Source organism: Ursus arctos, chromosome X (assembly GCF_023065955.2).
Source record: "Ursus arctos isolate Adak ecotype North America chromosome X, UrsArc2.0, whole genome shotgun sequence".
Classification (NCBI taxonomy): domain Eukaryota; kingdom Metazoa; phylum Chordata; class Mammalia; order Carnivora; family Ursidae; genus Ursus; species Ursus arctos.
This window is the reverse complement of record NC_079873.1, coordinates 1,495,354-1,512,688: the sequence shown is the minus strand read 5'-3', so window position 1 is coordinate 1,512,688 and position 17,335 is coordinate 1,495,354. Positions and strand designations below refer to the sequence as shown.

Genomic DNA, 17,335 nt, shown 5'->3' with positions numbered 1-17,335 from the left:
ATGACTCAGTACAGTTTATTCCAGAAAGTCAAGGATGAATTTTGCAGAAAGACAGGCTTCATTATACCTTGTCATATTCACGGGTTAAAAGAAAAAAAAATATGCTCGTATGCATTGATAAGGACATGCACCTGATGAAATGTAATATGGGTTTTCCAGCCAAGGCAAAATGATTCAAATACAAGAAAACTGGAAAGACGAAACATAAGCATAAAAAGATATACAGATTTGATTTAAAAATCATTTTGCAAATAATGTGATAACTACACAACGAAGGGAAACGTATTAACAGGTAGCAAGGATTCATCGTGACGTGGCTGGTGAGGAAAGAGGCACGGAATTCGCTTCCGTATCACGGAAATAAGCAGAAAAATAATGGGCGTGCAATGTATTCACAGACACGAATACCAACAGGCAAAAGCCATTGAGGAATGATGTTTATAGGAACAACAATGAGAAAGCAGGACAGAACACTGAATCCGAAGCAAAAAAGCTCAATTTTGCAAACGGTCAGCACTCTCCAAATCGATTCCTCGTTGGAAAGCATTCAAATGACAATACAAGGAGGGTTGTCTTTCTCCCGAGAGGGATCAGAGACAATGACTAAGTGAGTGTTAAATTAAAAGGAAAAACCGGAGAGCCGCAAAGACGCAGGGAAACCGTGCAAACATAAAAGACCTCACGGGGAAACACACACACGCACACACACACACACACACACATTTAAAGACTCACTTACCAAAAAAGCAGTGTGAAAAATACCCAAAGGCTAAAATAAGGGGGGGGGAATGTTTTCATCATAAATGATGGCAAAGAGCATCTGTACGTGAATGAAGCAAGCTTCTCGATCCGGAAGGAGATGCCGGTTATCCTCGAATGTAACCCAGAACCAGAGACACCAGCGAGCAATGCCCAAAAGAGAAACCAGACATGTCCAACTGACACGTCGAATTAACTTCCTGTAATTTCCGAACTAAAGACGTGAAATTAGGGCCGAGGACCGTGCAACCTTTCACTCCATATGTCTGGCAAATGTTTCCAGGTGATAACAACGAGTCCCGGAGACGGTGTGCAGGAGAGACACACACTTGCACCAACAGGTGGACTGGGGTGCACTGGTATAATTTTGACGGCAATTTAAAAAAAAAAAGTCAAAAACAGTAGCACACACGGACCTAAACTGTTTGACTCCCACCATCTCTTTTAAGAAATAAGAAAGGGAAGGTATGAAGGTTTCTTATTTTTTTTTAAAGATTTTACTTATTTATTTGACAGAGAGAGACAGCCACCGAGAGAGGGAACACAAGCAGGGGGAGTGGGAGAGGAAGAAGCAGGCTCCCAGCGGAGGAGCCTGATGTGGGGCTCGATCCCAGAACGCCGGGATCACGCCCTGAGCCGAAGGCAGATGCCTAACAACTGCGCCACCCAGGAGCCCCTGAAGGTTTCTTAAGTTTGCTTTGCAAATCAGACTTCTCCAGCGTCAGAAGAAACACAGCATTTTTGACATTAAGACGCACGATGAAAACGACCAAATGGACTAAAAAAGGTTTATGAAATATTAATAAGCTCGACATGAGGTTAGGACAGTAGGAATGAAAGACCGCCATCGGCTCTTAGGGATTCTGCTCATTTCAATTTACGTCTAAAACACTGGGGAACATAACCGCCGAAATGTTGACGGTGGCATAATATGGAGACATTTATGTTTTCATGTGTAAAAAATTAAACCAATCTAAAGCAAGAAACCCACTCACTAAGCATCTAAAGGCTTCACACAGCCGTGCAATTCAGAAAACAGGTGCCAGTTGGGTTATTCTAAATATACTGGAATGTGTCGGAAAAAGGAAAAAGGCTGAAAATCCAACAGCTTCCCTCGAGGGAAACCACAAGCTGATACTTTTCTCCAAATCCGTTCTATACATTTAGGGATGCCTGGGTGGCTCAGTCGGTTGGGTGTCTCTTGATTCTGGCTCAGGTCACGAGCTGGGGGTCGTGGGATCGTGCCCTGTGTCGGACTCTGTGCTCAGCACAGACTCTGCTTGGGATTCTCCCTGTCCTTCTGCCCCACCCCTGCTCACGCTCTCTCTCTCCGTCAAAAAAAAAAAATTAATAAAAAAGAAATACGTAAACTATTCCATTGCATTTTTGGAAGGATTATGTAAAACCTTGGAATGGAACCCCAGCAAATCAAAAAGTCAATTCCAAACCAAAAATATCTTTTAGAAAACCTGTACTACCATACTCTCAGAAATGCACAGAACACCTACAGGGTAGGGGGTCTTACCAGAAGATCCAGGCTGGTTGGGGTTTGGATGCGGCTTTGGTTTGGGTGGATTGGGTGGTACTGGGTCGTCTGTTGGTAAAACATAAGCGTTGCGTTGGTGAGCACTCAGCAAAAAACTCCCCAAAAAACAAAACCCATCAGTTTGCCTACAGATAGTTTCCCAAACTGCTAGAAAGTGGAGCATAGCTTCCCAAACACAGCCACCTGCCCATTCCTTTCCGTCATCATCCAGCTGCCCTACTTACCTTCGAGAGAACTGAACACTTCAAATACTTCCATAAATTTCCGTTAGAAACTAAGGCAGGTGTCTGGACCAGCTGCAGAATGTGTGGGATCCAGTGCGAAACGAAGATGCAGGGCCCCTCATTCAAACCACATTGAGAATTTCAATATGGCGGCATCAAACCATCCCAGCAAGGCTGGGGCTCCTGGTGAGTGCGTGAGTGCGGGTTACTGGCCCAGGCAAGGGTGTTCACATTGACCTTATGCCATTCCAAAGGCTGCAAGCCCGTTTTTAAAAATAAAAGCAAAAGCAGACAGGTGACAATGAGAAACCCAACAAGGGTCAACGACAACACACCATTCCCTACGTGTTTGTGGTAACAGCTCGTTCTGACTTCAGAGGGACAAGACTCTTGGGAACGATGATAATTTGGAGATCATAGCAAGTCAGCCAGCCAGCAGACTTCTCAAAGGTACTTACTGTTTCCTCCCCCGCCGAGGGCATCTTCTAGACTGAACCCATCATCGTCTGCAAGGGAAACAGGCTGTTAACACCGAGGATCCAGGAAGGAGTTCAGCTCCCTAAACAAACAGAGGAATCCCTGCATCCCCGCCTCCCCAAACACATCTCCGAATACCAGTCTGATCCAGGTCCAGACAGAAGAGCCAAATTCCTGACCTCTCGGAGGAAAGAAGCAAGAGAGAAAACAAAACCCACAAAATGGAGCTCTCCAATCCATGGCGCTACAGGGACCGAGCTGAGATGCCAACTCTGCCCGCCGAGAATCCCTTGCTGTCGCCCTTCCATTCGAAACCACCCCTCCCGCGTGGCCAGGGCCCTCTGTAAGGCAGACACGACGTGGTGGGTGAAGCAATGAGGCACCAGATTCGGGCTGGTGTGCACCGACACTGGGGTTCCCTCAATGAAATGATGGGACCCCTGCTGGTGGCATCGCGGGTTGCCTGGGTTTTATGAACCCTTTTCAAGGTCCAGCTACGTCTGGGGACGTTGGCAAATCTGCCCGATGCAAGGCACTGAACTACCATAAACATTCAGGTTCTCAACAATCTCTTATCCAGCGTCCCCTGCACGCCCGTGCTGCGCAAGGATGTGGATTTGAATGCAACAGGTGCCATCCCTTCACCCCTGACGGGACATTCTGGCCGGGAAGCCCTATCCTTAAACCTATTCAGTTAAACACAAATTTAAAAAACAACAGCGGTAAGACCTCCATGATTTTCGCATCATTTTTTTGTCTGGGTGGCTTAGGAGCAATGGATGAGACCCTGTTCCTGATTCCTGACTTTCATTCGAAAGGAATCCCTCCAAGAATGGGCGGGTGTGTCCCAGCGGCTGGCGACTGGGTTCGCTCATGGGTTCTACCGGCATCTCAGCCCCAAAACTTGCTTCTCCTACACAACGCATATCCAAAACCAGAGCAAAAGCGTCTGGATGCGCTGTCCCAGAAAGCATCCCCCAGACCCATCAGCCCAGAGTCTTGCCCAAAAAACATGGCGCCCTGTGGCCGACGTCCCAACATCGCTCCAGTAGGAACCAGTCTGCGTGCAGAGCCTCCGAAACCACTCGTGTCTATGCTAGTCTGTGTCTCCACCAGTTCTTGGGGTGAACAGGAGCTTCTTACCAGCGCTGGGTCTCTTGGGCGGTGCCGTGGGCTTCTTGTCATTGTCTAGAGAGAAAAGACATCAAATCAGCAAGACCTGCGGTGAGAAACCGTGCCAACTCTTGGGGATGCCTTATGCGCTTTTTAAAAAAGTCGGAGAATGTCCAAAGCACCTGGTCGCTCAGGTGGCAGTGGCCAAGGGTTCGAGCGTGAATTCTGAGCCCACCAGGATTCCCACGGACAGGTGCACAGGCTCATGTTGGCCATGGTTTCTGGTGAGACCAAGAGCATGGAGGTCTCGGTTTACGTCCCCTACCCAGAGCGTCTGGCTGTTCCTCCTCCCGCGTGAGTCCCTTTACCCCCATACACGCTTCGATATCCTTACTACGTTCAGACAAAACACTCATCATCCGTTTCACGTCAACATTCTAATATTCCATCTTTCACCTTACAAATATTAAATCTTAAGAGTACTCACCACCAAGGGCATCTGACAAATCGAAATCTTGACCTACGGGGACAAAGAGACCAGTTAGAAATTGGGGAGATAAAAATGTAAGCATTAAGAAGACAATACAAAAAAGGGGGGGAGGCTGAAATTTTTCTGGATTTCACGATGTCTGTGGCAGTTAGCCGCTTTCTAAAACGTATAACGAGCCAGAACTTCTCATTTCTTCCACCTGCTCACGTTTACGCCGAAAAGTAAGATGATAGTTAACGTTCGAAGCAGCTGGTGATCCTAAAATTTAGTTGCAGTTACGGCAGTAGGAAAACAGGGTAATTTCGCCCGTGCATCATTCATGAACAGCAGACCCTTTGCGATAATGACTAACGATGTCCCGTACGTGATGGAAAACACGCACAGACAGAAAAATCCCCTTTCACGACCAACCTCTCTGACTACGCACCCAACCTACATTTCTTGCAGAATTTCTAGACAAGCGAGAAACACACAGAAATTGTTTTTCAGTCTCCTGGGATTGCAGAGGACGGGGCATCTGCTGAGCTGTTCCTTGTTCTTCTCTCCGGTCCGGCTGTTTTCACTGAAACCGTGTCCATGCCGCTGCTGACTGCCCATTTCCGATGGGCTGCAGAGAAGGCACCGTAAGGAAACTCTGGAGAAGCCAGCGTGGACTGCGTGGTCAGCGGTGAGGAGACTGACCGCAGGTGGGACAGGACTGTAAGGTCCAGAAACTACGGGGACACCTGCCCCACCTCGGAAAGTGCTGGGTGATCAACGGTCCATGAACACGCGTGGGAGCTGCCTCAGTGAAGGCATGAGCTCAGCGTACGAACGTCTCACACAGGCGACGCTCTGTAATTGTGTCCTCCCTCCTGTGTGCGTGGGGCATGCGTGTGCGTGTGCGCATAGATATAAGTGTGTGTGTGCGGTATGTGGGTGTGGTTGTGCACACGTGTGCACGGTTTGCATGTGGGCCCGTGTGTAAGTGTGTGTAGCCTGTGTGTGCATATCTGTGTAGGTCTGTGTGTGGTCTCTGTATGTGCATAGGTCTGTATGTCTCTATGTCTAGTTTGGGTGTATTTGTCTCTGTGTGTGCACATGTCTGTATGCGTGTGTCTGTGTGTGCGTGTTTGTACGTGTGTACTAAGAACAGGTGCAGAAGCAGGTGCTCTCAGGCACAGCGTGCATGGGGCCCCCAGCAGCACCACAATGGGGCTGCATTCATGATCTCAAACCCTGGAGTGACCATGTCTACACCGCGTGGTCCAGACACAACAAATGCAGTAATACCTAGTCCCGTGTGCAGCAGGTTTCGCTGAGGGAGCAGGTGGGGATTTTACCAACACCAAAGACCCCACTGGGCGCGTGCATAAACCTGCATGTCTATACACACCTGCCGTCGTGTGTATTTACAGAAACCCGCACCTGTCCACTCCCCTCACATACGCTTCGCCTGACATCACCGTGCAGAGAGCTTTCTCAGACGTCCATCTCCCCTCGCATGAGAATGTGTGCACGTGGGCGTGTTAGCCGTGTGTAAGCATGAACATGGGTGTGTGATAGGCGTGTGTATGCACTGCACGTGGGCACGTGTCTGTGTGCACCAGAACCACTGACCGAGAACTCACTCTCCCGCTGCCTCTTGCCCTGCCCAACCTGCCCCGCCACTGCTGTGAGGAGATCACGGGTCCCCTGCATGCCCCTTCCGCTGACCCCCACGTGGTCCCCACAGAAACCGAGTAGGAGCAGACTGAGCAGGGGTGGGGGAGGACTCTCCAACCACCCTCCAGCCCCCCACACCCCCAGACTGCCCCTGTCTGCTGTTGATCTCATCCAGGGCTCTCTGCTTCAGATCACGGCAATGCCCCCATCCAGTCACCAAAATCAACCTGGAGCTTACTGCTCCCAGGACCCCAAGGTCAACCACAGGCAGGTCTGACAGTGGACGGGCAAAGGAAGAATGTCCCCTTCCCAGCCTCCTTCCCAACCCCCCAGCGTGCCCCAGGAGAATGCACTTGGCCCCAGAGCGAGAGCTTGGCTTCCAGTTTGACCTCTAGGCTGGGACCCCTGCAAGATTGCCACGGGCTGAGGACAACACGCAAGACCTGCAAGCATTCAGCTGAGACCATTTCACCCTGGATCCCATGTCTCAGGGCTCTCCCTGCCTTCTGTACCCTGGGGACCTCCTGTCTCCTGGTCACAAAGCCACACCCTCACCATGGGTGACAGAATGCAAAGGACTGCCCCCCGGGAGTCCTTCCCATACACAGCTGCACAGAAATTCAGGGGCACAGAGGGGCCAGCTCCCATGGAAATCCCCCCTTAACTCAATCATGAACACGCCAGCTGTTCCAAGATTGTGCCGATGTTTGCAAAAAGGATGCACACACATTATAACCAGCTGGAACCCCCACGGGAACGGTCAGGAAATGCAATGATTCAACACCCAGCAGCACTGACCAGCAGTAACCCCTCCCAACCTCCTTCTAACCTAATCTATCCCTCTACACCACGGGTCTACCAGTTCCAAGCCAACACTGCTGACTCTGTGTCATCACGGGCGGCCACGTCAGGGGGCTCCCGGCTCCCGGCAGAAATTCTCGTCTGCTGGCTACTCTCTGGGGCCAACTGCCGATCGGGGCTGCCAGACCAGGAGTCTAGACTCCATGTCCAACATTCAAGGTAGGCAGCCCTTGGTCCCGGCTGCAAGTGGACCACTGTGCATGGAAGCCTGTCCAGCCCTGTAGGCTCCAACCCCCCTCAAAGCTGCAGATGTTCAGGGGAAGTCAGGGGTGAGTCACGCAGGGCGAGGCTGCCCCTGGCCAGAGGGAGAGACACATGAGTCACACTGATGGCACCATGCCTCCAGCAGCCCCTCCCACCCTGTATCAGCTAGTCATGCCGGGACACAGGAAGAGCCATGTGCATTCCCCAAAACCCCTGGGCAGGCAGGCGGGTGGGTGGGCGGCTCCTCCTGAGTGTGGATGCCGCCCTGCCCAGATCTCCATGCCCTCCTGGATCTCCATCCCCTCCTGGATCTCCAAACCCCTGGATCTCCATCCCCCCCGGGTCTCCATCCCCACCGGGTCTCCATCCCCCCCGGGTCTCCATCCCCACCGGGTCTCTATCCCCCCTGGGTCTCCATCCCCCCTTGGATCTCCATCCCTGCCTAAGTCTCCATCCCCTCCCAGATCTCCAAACCCCTGGATCTCCATCCCCCCCAGGTCTCCATCCCCCCTGGGTCTCCATCCCCCCTGAGTCTCCATCCCCGCCTGAGTCTCCATCCCCGCCTGGATCTCCAAACCCCTGGATCTCCATCCCCCCCGGGTCTCCATCCCCATCGGGTCTCTATCCCCCCTGGGTCTCCATCCCCCCCGGGTCTCCATCCCACCTGGGTCTCCATCCCCCCTTGGGTCTCCATCCCCACCTGGGTCTCCATCCCCCTGGACCTCCAAACCCCCTGGGTCTCCATCCCCCCCGGGTCTCCATCCCACCTGGGTCTCCATCCCCCCCGGGTCTCCATCCCACCTGGGTCTCCATCCTGCCAACCCAGGCAGAATCGGGTTTCTCTGAAATGCTAACACGACGCTGGACCATTGCAGAAATACAAAGCAGGACAGAGATAGCATAATACTAAATGACAGAAAGGACAAATGACAGGATTCATACGGGGAACATAACTTATATGAACACACAATAGAAATAAATTATAGATGTATATTCAGAATTACTTATGTATATTTACGTCTATAGAATATAGAATTCTATATAGAATATGGAATAAATCATAGATATATAATTAAAATAACATATATTTACATATATAGAATGTAGAATTCTATATAGTATACGGAATAAATTATAGATATATATTTAGAATAAGTAATATATATTTACATATATAGAATATAGTATTCTACATAGAATATGGAACAAATTATACATACATGGAATAAAATATATTTTTTCATACATAGAGAATATAAAATTCTATATAGAATATGGAATAAATTACAGATATATATGGAATACATTATACACATTTCCATATATACAGAATATAGAATTCTATACAGAATATGGAATAAATATAGACATATATTTAGAATAAATTATATATTTAAATATATAGAATATAGAATTGTACATAGACTATGGAATAAATTATAGACATATATTCGGAATAAATTATATATATTACACACATATGTAGAATATGGAATAAATTGTAATATAAATTTAGACTAAATTACATATGTAATACTGTTATATAAGTTATATAATGTTATAATAAAGATGATAGAAATTGCAAATCATATAACTTATACACAGACTTTATAAAATCAACAGATAAATTATATTAAAAGTAAAAGTAAGTTATATAAATTAAATTAGAATAGGAACCAAATATATTGATGAATTATAGAAACTGTAAATTACGTAATTTATAATTACACACAGAACTTATAAATTATATAAATAAACACATAAGATAAAACACAAATGAGTTATGGAAATAAAACCGGAATGGGGGTGCCTGGGTGGCACAGCGGTTAAGCGTCTGCCTTCGGCTCAGGGCGTGATCCCGGCGTTATGGGATCGAGCCCCACATCAGGCTCCTTCGCTAGGAGCCTGCTTCTTCCTCTCCCACTCCCCCTGCTTGTGTTCCCTCTCTCGCTGGCTGTCTCTAACACTGTCAAATAAATAAATAAAATCTTAAAAAAAAATAAAGAAATAAAACTAGAATGGAAATGAAATGTAATCATAACAAATTATGGAAATTACAAATTATGTAATGCATAATTTATACACACATAAACTTATAAACCCTATAAACAAAAGTCGTAAGTCACAGGACTTAAGAAATAAGTCACAGGACTAAAATAGGATTATTTGTGATAATGTATAGATGTTTGTTATACATACTTACACATCACAATTTATACAGAGCTTATAAACTATATAAACATATGAATAGAATTACAGAAATACAATGAGAATAGAAAGAAATGACACCTATTCCCAATAAATTACACAAATTGCCCATCTTATAATTTGTACCCGTAAATCACAGAGACAAATACATACATAAGTAAAATAAATTGGGGAACGATGAGAAGAGAGAAATGCCAAGGAGGCAGTGAAGGCACTGCACAGAAGACAGGAGGAGTGCAGACCCCCAAGGCGCCCGGGGTCCCCCCCAGCAGAACCACCTGCACATGACACGGAGCCCTGGGGGCCGTGCATGCTCTGTGCCACGTCTGCTGCCACCAGGCAAAGGCTTTTCGTGAAAGAGACCCCCGGTCACATCGCATGCCTTGAGCACCCAGCGTCTAGCTTCCTGGGGGCCGGGAGGCAGGGTCCCCTCCACCCAACGGGGCTCCCCGGCACAAAGCCCGGGGCACGGAGACCCACACAGGTGTCGACGACACCCCGAGCTCTGCAGGTCAGGGGGACGCTGGACGTGGTGACCATGAGTGGCATTCGACTGCATTTTATGTTTCCATATTGAGAACGTCCTGTGTTTCCTGCCGCGAGACGTGCATTGCTTAGAAATACCTCTCTGCGTCCTGCAGACGTGTCATTGAACAGTCGGCCCTACAGATGGTAAGATTTATTTTTGTGAGACAGAGAGGGAGCGTGCATGAGCGAGAGGGGTGGACAAGACAGAGAGAGAGAGAATCTCAAGCAGACGCGGGACTCGACCCTGAGATCGCAACTTGTGCTGAAACCAAGAGTCTGAGGCTAAAAGGACTTTGCCACCCAGGCGCCCCTGCCCATCAGATTTTTTGAGTCCTGGTCCCGGGTCCAGCTTCCCAAAGACACACGACGTCCTAACAACAGGTGAGGAGCTGTGCACAAAAATGCAGTCAGCGGCTTGGGGACAGGCGAGCAACAAAGACCAAGCCGGCGGAATTTCACCACCACTCCAGCAGCGGGAGCCAAGCTGGCGAGCTGCACACGCGTGGCCGTGAGCACATGGCACGGCGGTCCCCCCAGGGAACACTCTTGGCTACAAAAAGGAACCAAGCTCAGGGGCACGGCAGTCTAGGGTGTCGTGAAGACCCCAACGGCTCACGTCAACTCTGGTCCATGTTTCCATCCCACGTGGATTGTCGACCTGACCCCGATTCTGTGTGTGGCTGCAGGTGAAAAGCAGCCAGTCCGGTTCATCATCCCCGGGACGAAAGCGCTCCGGGGCTGGGATGAGCCGGGTCCTTTTATGTAAGTTTACAACACGCTGGAGGAGGAGGGGAAAGGTCTTTCTCGAGTCATTCTGGGGACAGCCCTGGCAGGTATCCCAAGTTGTGCACAAAACCCAGGAATCTGGTGAGGCCGTGGGTGGGGTGTTGGGGACCGTCATGGTCCCCGGGGGTGCCTGTGCCAATGCATTCCTGATAGACCAAGCTGCCATCTGTGCACCTTTCTATCACCCTCTAGCCAGGACCCTCTGCTCTGTGCCCGCTGCTGCATGGGGCTCCTTCCAGGCCCCCCAGGGACATCCGGTCTCTCCCCTGCAGGAAGCAAAGGCATTACTCCCTGCAGGGCGAGCTCCAAAACCAGACTAGCAGCCCACACTCCAACCCCAGCCACCTCCCCAACTGTGCTCCTTTCACACAGGACCCCACCCTGCCCACCTGGGCTGGCCCCAAAAGACCCATTAGACGGCCCCACACTTTGTCAGCTCACGGAGCCCTTTGCGGCTCTGGAAACTGGCCCAAGGTCCCCAAACAGACTCGACCATTTTGTTTATTAATTACAGTCAATTCTCATGCGTCATGGAAGTTACATTCTATGAACTGTCGGGAATGCTGAATGCACGGATACTCCGTCTTCCCTCCTAGGGACGTATGGGCTTAGGACCCCACAGCCTGGGGCCAACGAGTCAACGCATGCCCTTGTGTTCTGCGTGTTTCTGCCTAAGCAGAGCTTACTGGATCTGTGCTGTTTATTTGTCAGCATTGCCAAGCACGGGACACAAAAATGCACGGCTTGTGTGCCTGGACAGACCATGAAAAGGACACTTGTTGACAACCTGGAGGCTGGACGGTGACTCAGACACTTTGCACTTTTGCGCCCTCCCTGAACACGGGCGCTATTCACCCAGGAGTTCCAAGGAAATGTTAGCAGGGGGCGAATGCACAAATATGGAAACTGACTGTGGAGAGTGCACCACACTTCGGTTCAAACAACGTACCCCCAGGAGTTCCTGCGGTGTCTAACACATGTGGCTGTGTGTTCCTACAATCTTCATTCGGATCCTCTCCTTGCCCATACATGGGAATCCCTTCTTTCCATACCAAGAGCACTCCTATTCATACCTCAAAGCCCCGAGAAAAGGCTGCCTCCTCTGAGAAGCCCTCTGTCACTCCTTTTGGGCACAATGAAGCATTTCCTCACCAACGCTTGCAAAGATTGCTTCTCAACTCTAGCCATGGCTGATTTCTTAAGTCTGGAGGCTCAGCTCATGCTCCCGGCGAATTAAATCAGAAATTTTGAGGGCTGGGATTAAGGGACCAGTGTCTGCAAGCCTTACCGACATGATGCCGATGTGTGGCCAGCATTGCAGGTTTTTAATTCGCTGATCCAGGCTCTACCAACCACCTCTGCCCCTCCAACCTGCTCCCCGTGCTGTTTACCTCTCTTGCAGGTAAGTGCGAACACATACCTTGCTGCTCAAAACCCCCCAGGTGAGTTTCAAAACCACATCCTGGCAACCGGGGCCACCCATCACGTATCCCCTTGCAGGTAAGTCTGCAGCTAGAAATAAACTACTTTCTTTCAGCATTAATCACTGCTTCTGCCTTCTCTTCTCATCCTCCAGAGACTCACAATCTCACACACTTAGGTTTGCCTTTTGCAAGCCCCGCCCCCAGCCTGAAAAGCCCTCTCCCTGCTTTGTCAGGCTTCCACCGCTATGAAGTTCTGTCTATTCATGAAAACTCGGTGTCCACAGAGGTTCCCATCTGTGAGGAGCTCCCTCTGACCCCTGGGGGAGAGTGGTCTCTGCTCCCCTTCACTGCACCCCTTCTACACACTGCACCAGAAGGGATACCTTGCTTGTCTCTCTCCTGGCAGAGAAGAGAGGATGGGGGTCAGGTATTTCTTGTCTGGACCCCCAGCACACAGCAGGGAGAGAATACAGATACCACTGGGAATTCAATCTATGCTGGCCGAAGGCATGCATGAGAGCCAGTGGCTGGGTGTGTGGGTAAAAGCACAGATGGATAGGTGAGTTGGTATGTGGGTAGATAGATGAGTGGATGGATGGACAGACAGTAGACAGATACACAAACCTAGATAAAAGAAAAAAGTGGTGTTAGTTATAAACAAATGATGGGGGATAGATGCAGTATGAGTGGACAGATAAACCAATGGATGGACAGATAGATGGGTGGATGGTTGGATGAAGGGACAGATAGATGGCTGGACAGATAGATGGGTGCATGTATGGATGGATGGATGAATACATATAAGGGTGGGTGGGTGGGTGGATGGATGGATGGATGGATGGATAGGTAGGTAGGTTGGTTGATGAAGAATTGGACAAGAGGACAGATGGACAGGTAGACGGGTGGATTAATGGATGTGTAGATGGATGAACTTATGGATAAATGGATGGATGGATGGATGGATGGATGGATGGATGGATGGATGGATGGACGGATGGATGGATAGATGGATGGATGGATGGACGGACGGATGGATGGATGGATGGATGGATGGATGGATGGATAGATGTGTGGATGGATAGATGGATGGATGGATGGATGGATGGATGGATGGATGGATGGATGCATAGATGTGTGGATGGGTGGATGGATAGATGGATGGATGGATGGATGGATGGATGGATAGATGGATGGGTGGATGGATAGATGGATGGATGGATGGATGGACGGACGGACGGACGGACGGATGGATGGATGGATGAACTGATGGATAGATGGGTGGATGCATGCATGCATAGGGAGTTGGAAAGTGGGTAGATGAACAGATGGACGGGTGGACAGAACATGGAATCCATGAGGAGTTGAAGAGGCCTCAGTGACTGATCTTGGATATGTTTGCTATCAGGATTCAGTGGAGTTCTCGTCCATGTGGAGTTAAGTTTCACTAAATGTAGGGCAATCCCCTGTATTTCCCTGTCAAGCCACATTACTGAGAGAGGCATCTCCCTCTGTGGTCTACACAGCGACACCTGGAGAGCTTGGTGCAACTGTCAAATGACTGAGCCCAGTGGCCCCAAGGCCCAGGTCTTGTAATCCAACATAAATCTGATGACACAGGTAAGCCTGGGCAAGAGTGATTTCTCCAAGCTCCTGGGGGACCCTGTTGTGGGGCCAGGCCCAAGAATCTTGGATCTGGACCTCCACTGGCCACTGAGGGTTCCTGAGCAGCTGTGCAATTACAATCATCACTCAGACATCAGGACAGAGAGCAGAGAAGGCAAGCAAGTGGAAGAATGAACAGCCCTGAGCCTGGGATCTTCTCCACCCAAACAGCAAATAATTGGTTTAATATAACCTCTGCAGTGTTACATGTTTTATCTTGTGCATTAAAGCATGAAGTACTCTGAGAAGCAGTCCTCACCGAGCCTCCTAAAAAAGCCTCAGAAGTCCAGGGAAGAAGTCCAGTTAAGGGCTCTTCCATCCATCTGAGAAAAATGTCAGGGTTAGGGGTGCAAGTCTGAAAAAGAAAAGAAGAGAGAAGAGAAGAGAAGAGAAGAGGAGAGGAGAGGAGAGGAGAGGAGAGGAGAGGAGAGGAGAAGAGAAGAGAAGAGAAGAGAAGAGAAGAGAAGAGAAGAGAAGAGAAGAGAAGAGAAAAAAGAAAAGAAAAAAAAGAAAGGAGGGAGGGAAGGAAGGAAGGAAAGAAGGAAGAAAGGAAATAAAAGGAAAGACCAAAAAAAGGCAGAAATAGATAAAGGAGCATGAGTCAAGAAAGAATCAGAAGATCCAGTGAACAGAATTTGGTAATAGATGAAATATGGGAGGAAGGAGCCGGCAGGAATGAAGGGTGGTTCTTCTGTCTAAGAGTCTGGGCAAATGGCCATATCACAAAAGATAGGAATGAAGGAGGAGACGTAAGCTGAGGAGAAAATAATGAGAAGTTCCAGATACAGAGCATTGGAGACACCATGGGTGCAACCAGATGGACTTCGTTTAGAAGCTGTTACCTACATTAAGCTTAACTTGGAGATATATTCAGGGCTGGTACCTCAGGGGAGGGAGAACGGGCATCCCAAGAGTTGCACAGAGAAGCTTCCTGCCCTGTGGCCAGACACAGGGTGCCAGGCTAAGGCTCCTCTTCCTCTCTGTCATCCCACTCCCCAGTCCTTTCCCCAACTCCATACCAGCTTCCTCTTGTCAGAATCCAGAGATTCTGACCCATTTGTCACCTGGTGATATGCTTATGATGCTCTGTGATGAGTCCAGCAGCTTTCCGAGCAAGGAGACATGTACACCCCACCTGGAAGCCACTTGGGACAGGTTGGGGTGTCTCTCTCAGCTACATGCCTATCACCTGGATAGCTACCTGTCCATCCATTCTGTCTGCTTTCCTGTCTATGTATCTATGTAGCTACGTGTCTATGTGTCTACCTATTTATCACCCATCCATTCTTTCTATCTATCTATCTATCTATCTATCTATCTATCTATCTATCTATCTATATCTATCTATATCTATCTATCTATCTATCTATCTATCTATCTATCTATCTAATTAATCTATCCATCCATCCATCTAAACATCCATCTGTCATATCTATCTATCCATCCATCCATCTGTACATCTATCTATGTATCTATCCAACCATCCATCCATCATATCTACTGTATATCTATCTATCTATCTATCTATCTATCTATCTATCTATCTATCTACCTATCCATCCTCCAACCATCCATCCACCCATCTACCCAAACATCCATCCATCCATCTCTACATCTATGTACCTATCTATCCATCCATCCATGATATCTATCTATCTATCTATCTATCTATCTATCTATCTATCTATCTTTCTGTCATTCGTCCATCCATCCATCATTCCATCCATCCATCATATCTACTGTGTATCTATCTATCCATCTATCCATCCTCCATCCATCCATCCATCCACCCATCTACCCAAACATCCATCCATCCATCCATCTCTGCATCTATCTCTGTAGCTATCTATCCATCCACCCATCCATCCATCATATCTATCTAGCCATCCAGCCAGCCATTCTATCTATCTATCTATCTATCTATCTATCTATCTATCTATCTATCTAATATATCCATTCATCCTCCATCTAAACATCCATCCATCATATCTATCCATCCATCCATCTGTACATCTATCTATGTATCTATCCATCCGTCCATCCATCATATCTACTGTGTATCTATCTATCTATCTATCTATCTATCTATCTATCTATCATTCGTCCATCCATCCATCCATCCATCCATCCATCATTCAATCCATTCATCATATCTATCTACCTATTTATCTATCTACGCATCCATCCATCTTTATAACTGTTTATCCATTCCTCTATCTATCTATCTATCTATCATCTATCATCATCTATGTATTATCAACGTATCCATCCATCCATCATGTGTACTATATCTATCATTTATCATCTACCTGTCAGTCATCAATCAATCAACACTTTATCTCACCCTCCAAGTGCTACCTCAGTCTAGCAGGCCATGAGTCCTCAAGCAAGCTCCCCAGCAGGAAGGGGCCACGGCCCCGTCTTTCATGCAGCATCCAGCCGGGATCTGAGCAAGAGTCAGCTGTTCTCATCCACGTCCTGCTCAGTGAAACCCCACCACGTCCTTCCTTTCCTGCGACACCGTGTTGCTCTGCCTCAGATAGCTGGCGGTTCCCCTTCCCGTCTCCTTTCATCCTGCTGGAGTACACTGGGGTACACTCTGTGCTGAGTTTGGGGCAAACGCCACAGTTTCCGTTCACGTTGAGCACAGAACCCACGTCCTCCTCTAAGAGAAGACAGCTAACAGTCTCAGAAGGAAACTGGCAATAGAAGGGTTCTTGCACTATTTACAAAATCGACGTGTCTCCAAGACCCTGTGCCCCCCAGACAGCATCACCTATTACCTTGTCTGCATATAACACCAGTCCACGGTGCATCCCAGTGCACTCTGCAACCCTTACGCTTACCAGGGAGCAATCAGACCAGCACACAGGGGCCGTGGCAAAGGCAGCCGTGAACAGAAGCAGCCAGAAATCTCTGGCCCCGATGTCTCGGGATGAGTAATGCCTTCCAAAGCCTCGGAATGCAGCCACTCTGCTACTTCAGCCGCCTTCTCTGGGACAGCAGTTCATTTAAGGACTTAAAATTATTATGTTGTTTCCAAAAGCACTCTCTTGGAGCAATTATGTGGCTCTTTGCAAAGTTCCTGATACAATGCAATGTGAAGGCACCTCTCCAAAACCAAGGGGACCCATCCAAAACTTCCAAAACAAAGGGGACCTATGCAAAACTTTCAAACCAAGAGGACCTATCCAAAACTTCCAAAACCAAGGGGACGTATCCAAAACTTGCAAAACCAAGGGGACCTCTGCAAAACTTCCAAAACCAAGGGAACCCATCCAAAACTTGCAAAACCAAGGGGACCTCTGCAAAATTTGGAAAAACAAGGGGACCTCTGCAAAACTTCCAAAACCAAGGGGACCTCTGCAAAACTTCCAAAACCAAGGGGACCCATCCAAAACTTGCAAAA

The 17,335-nt window shown here is 48.4% G+C and overlaps 1 protein-coding gene across 3 annotated transcripts in view; it reads right to left on the bottom strand.

Annotated features, from left to right (window-relative positions):
- The window catches only part of LOC130543129 (CD99 antigen-like), a 34,341-nt gene that overhangs the window by 11,981 nt on the left and 5,025 nt on the right, over positions 1 to 17,335 (bottom strand). For all 3 annotated transcript variants that reach the window (XM_057309153.1, XM_057309170.1, XM_057309117.1), the window contains exons 2-5: positions 4,607 to 4,639; positions 4,150 to 4,194; positions 2,988 to 3,035; positions 2,285 to 2,353 (exon numbers count right to left, since the gene is read on the bottom strand). In XM_057309153.1, the coding sequence (XP_057165136.1) occupies positions 2,285 to 2,353; positions 2,988 to 3,035; positions 4,150 to 4,194; positions 4,607 to 4,639 (195 nt within the window). The remainder of the gene's footprint in view (positions 1 to 2,284; positions 2,354 to 2,987; positions 3,036 to 4,149; positions 4,195 to 4,606; positions 4,640 to 17,335) is intronic.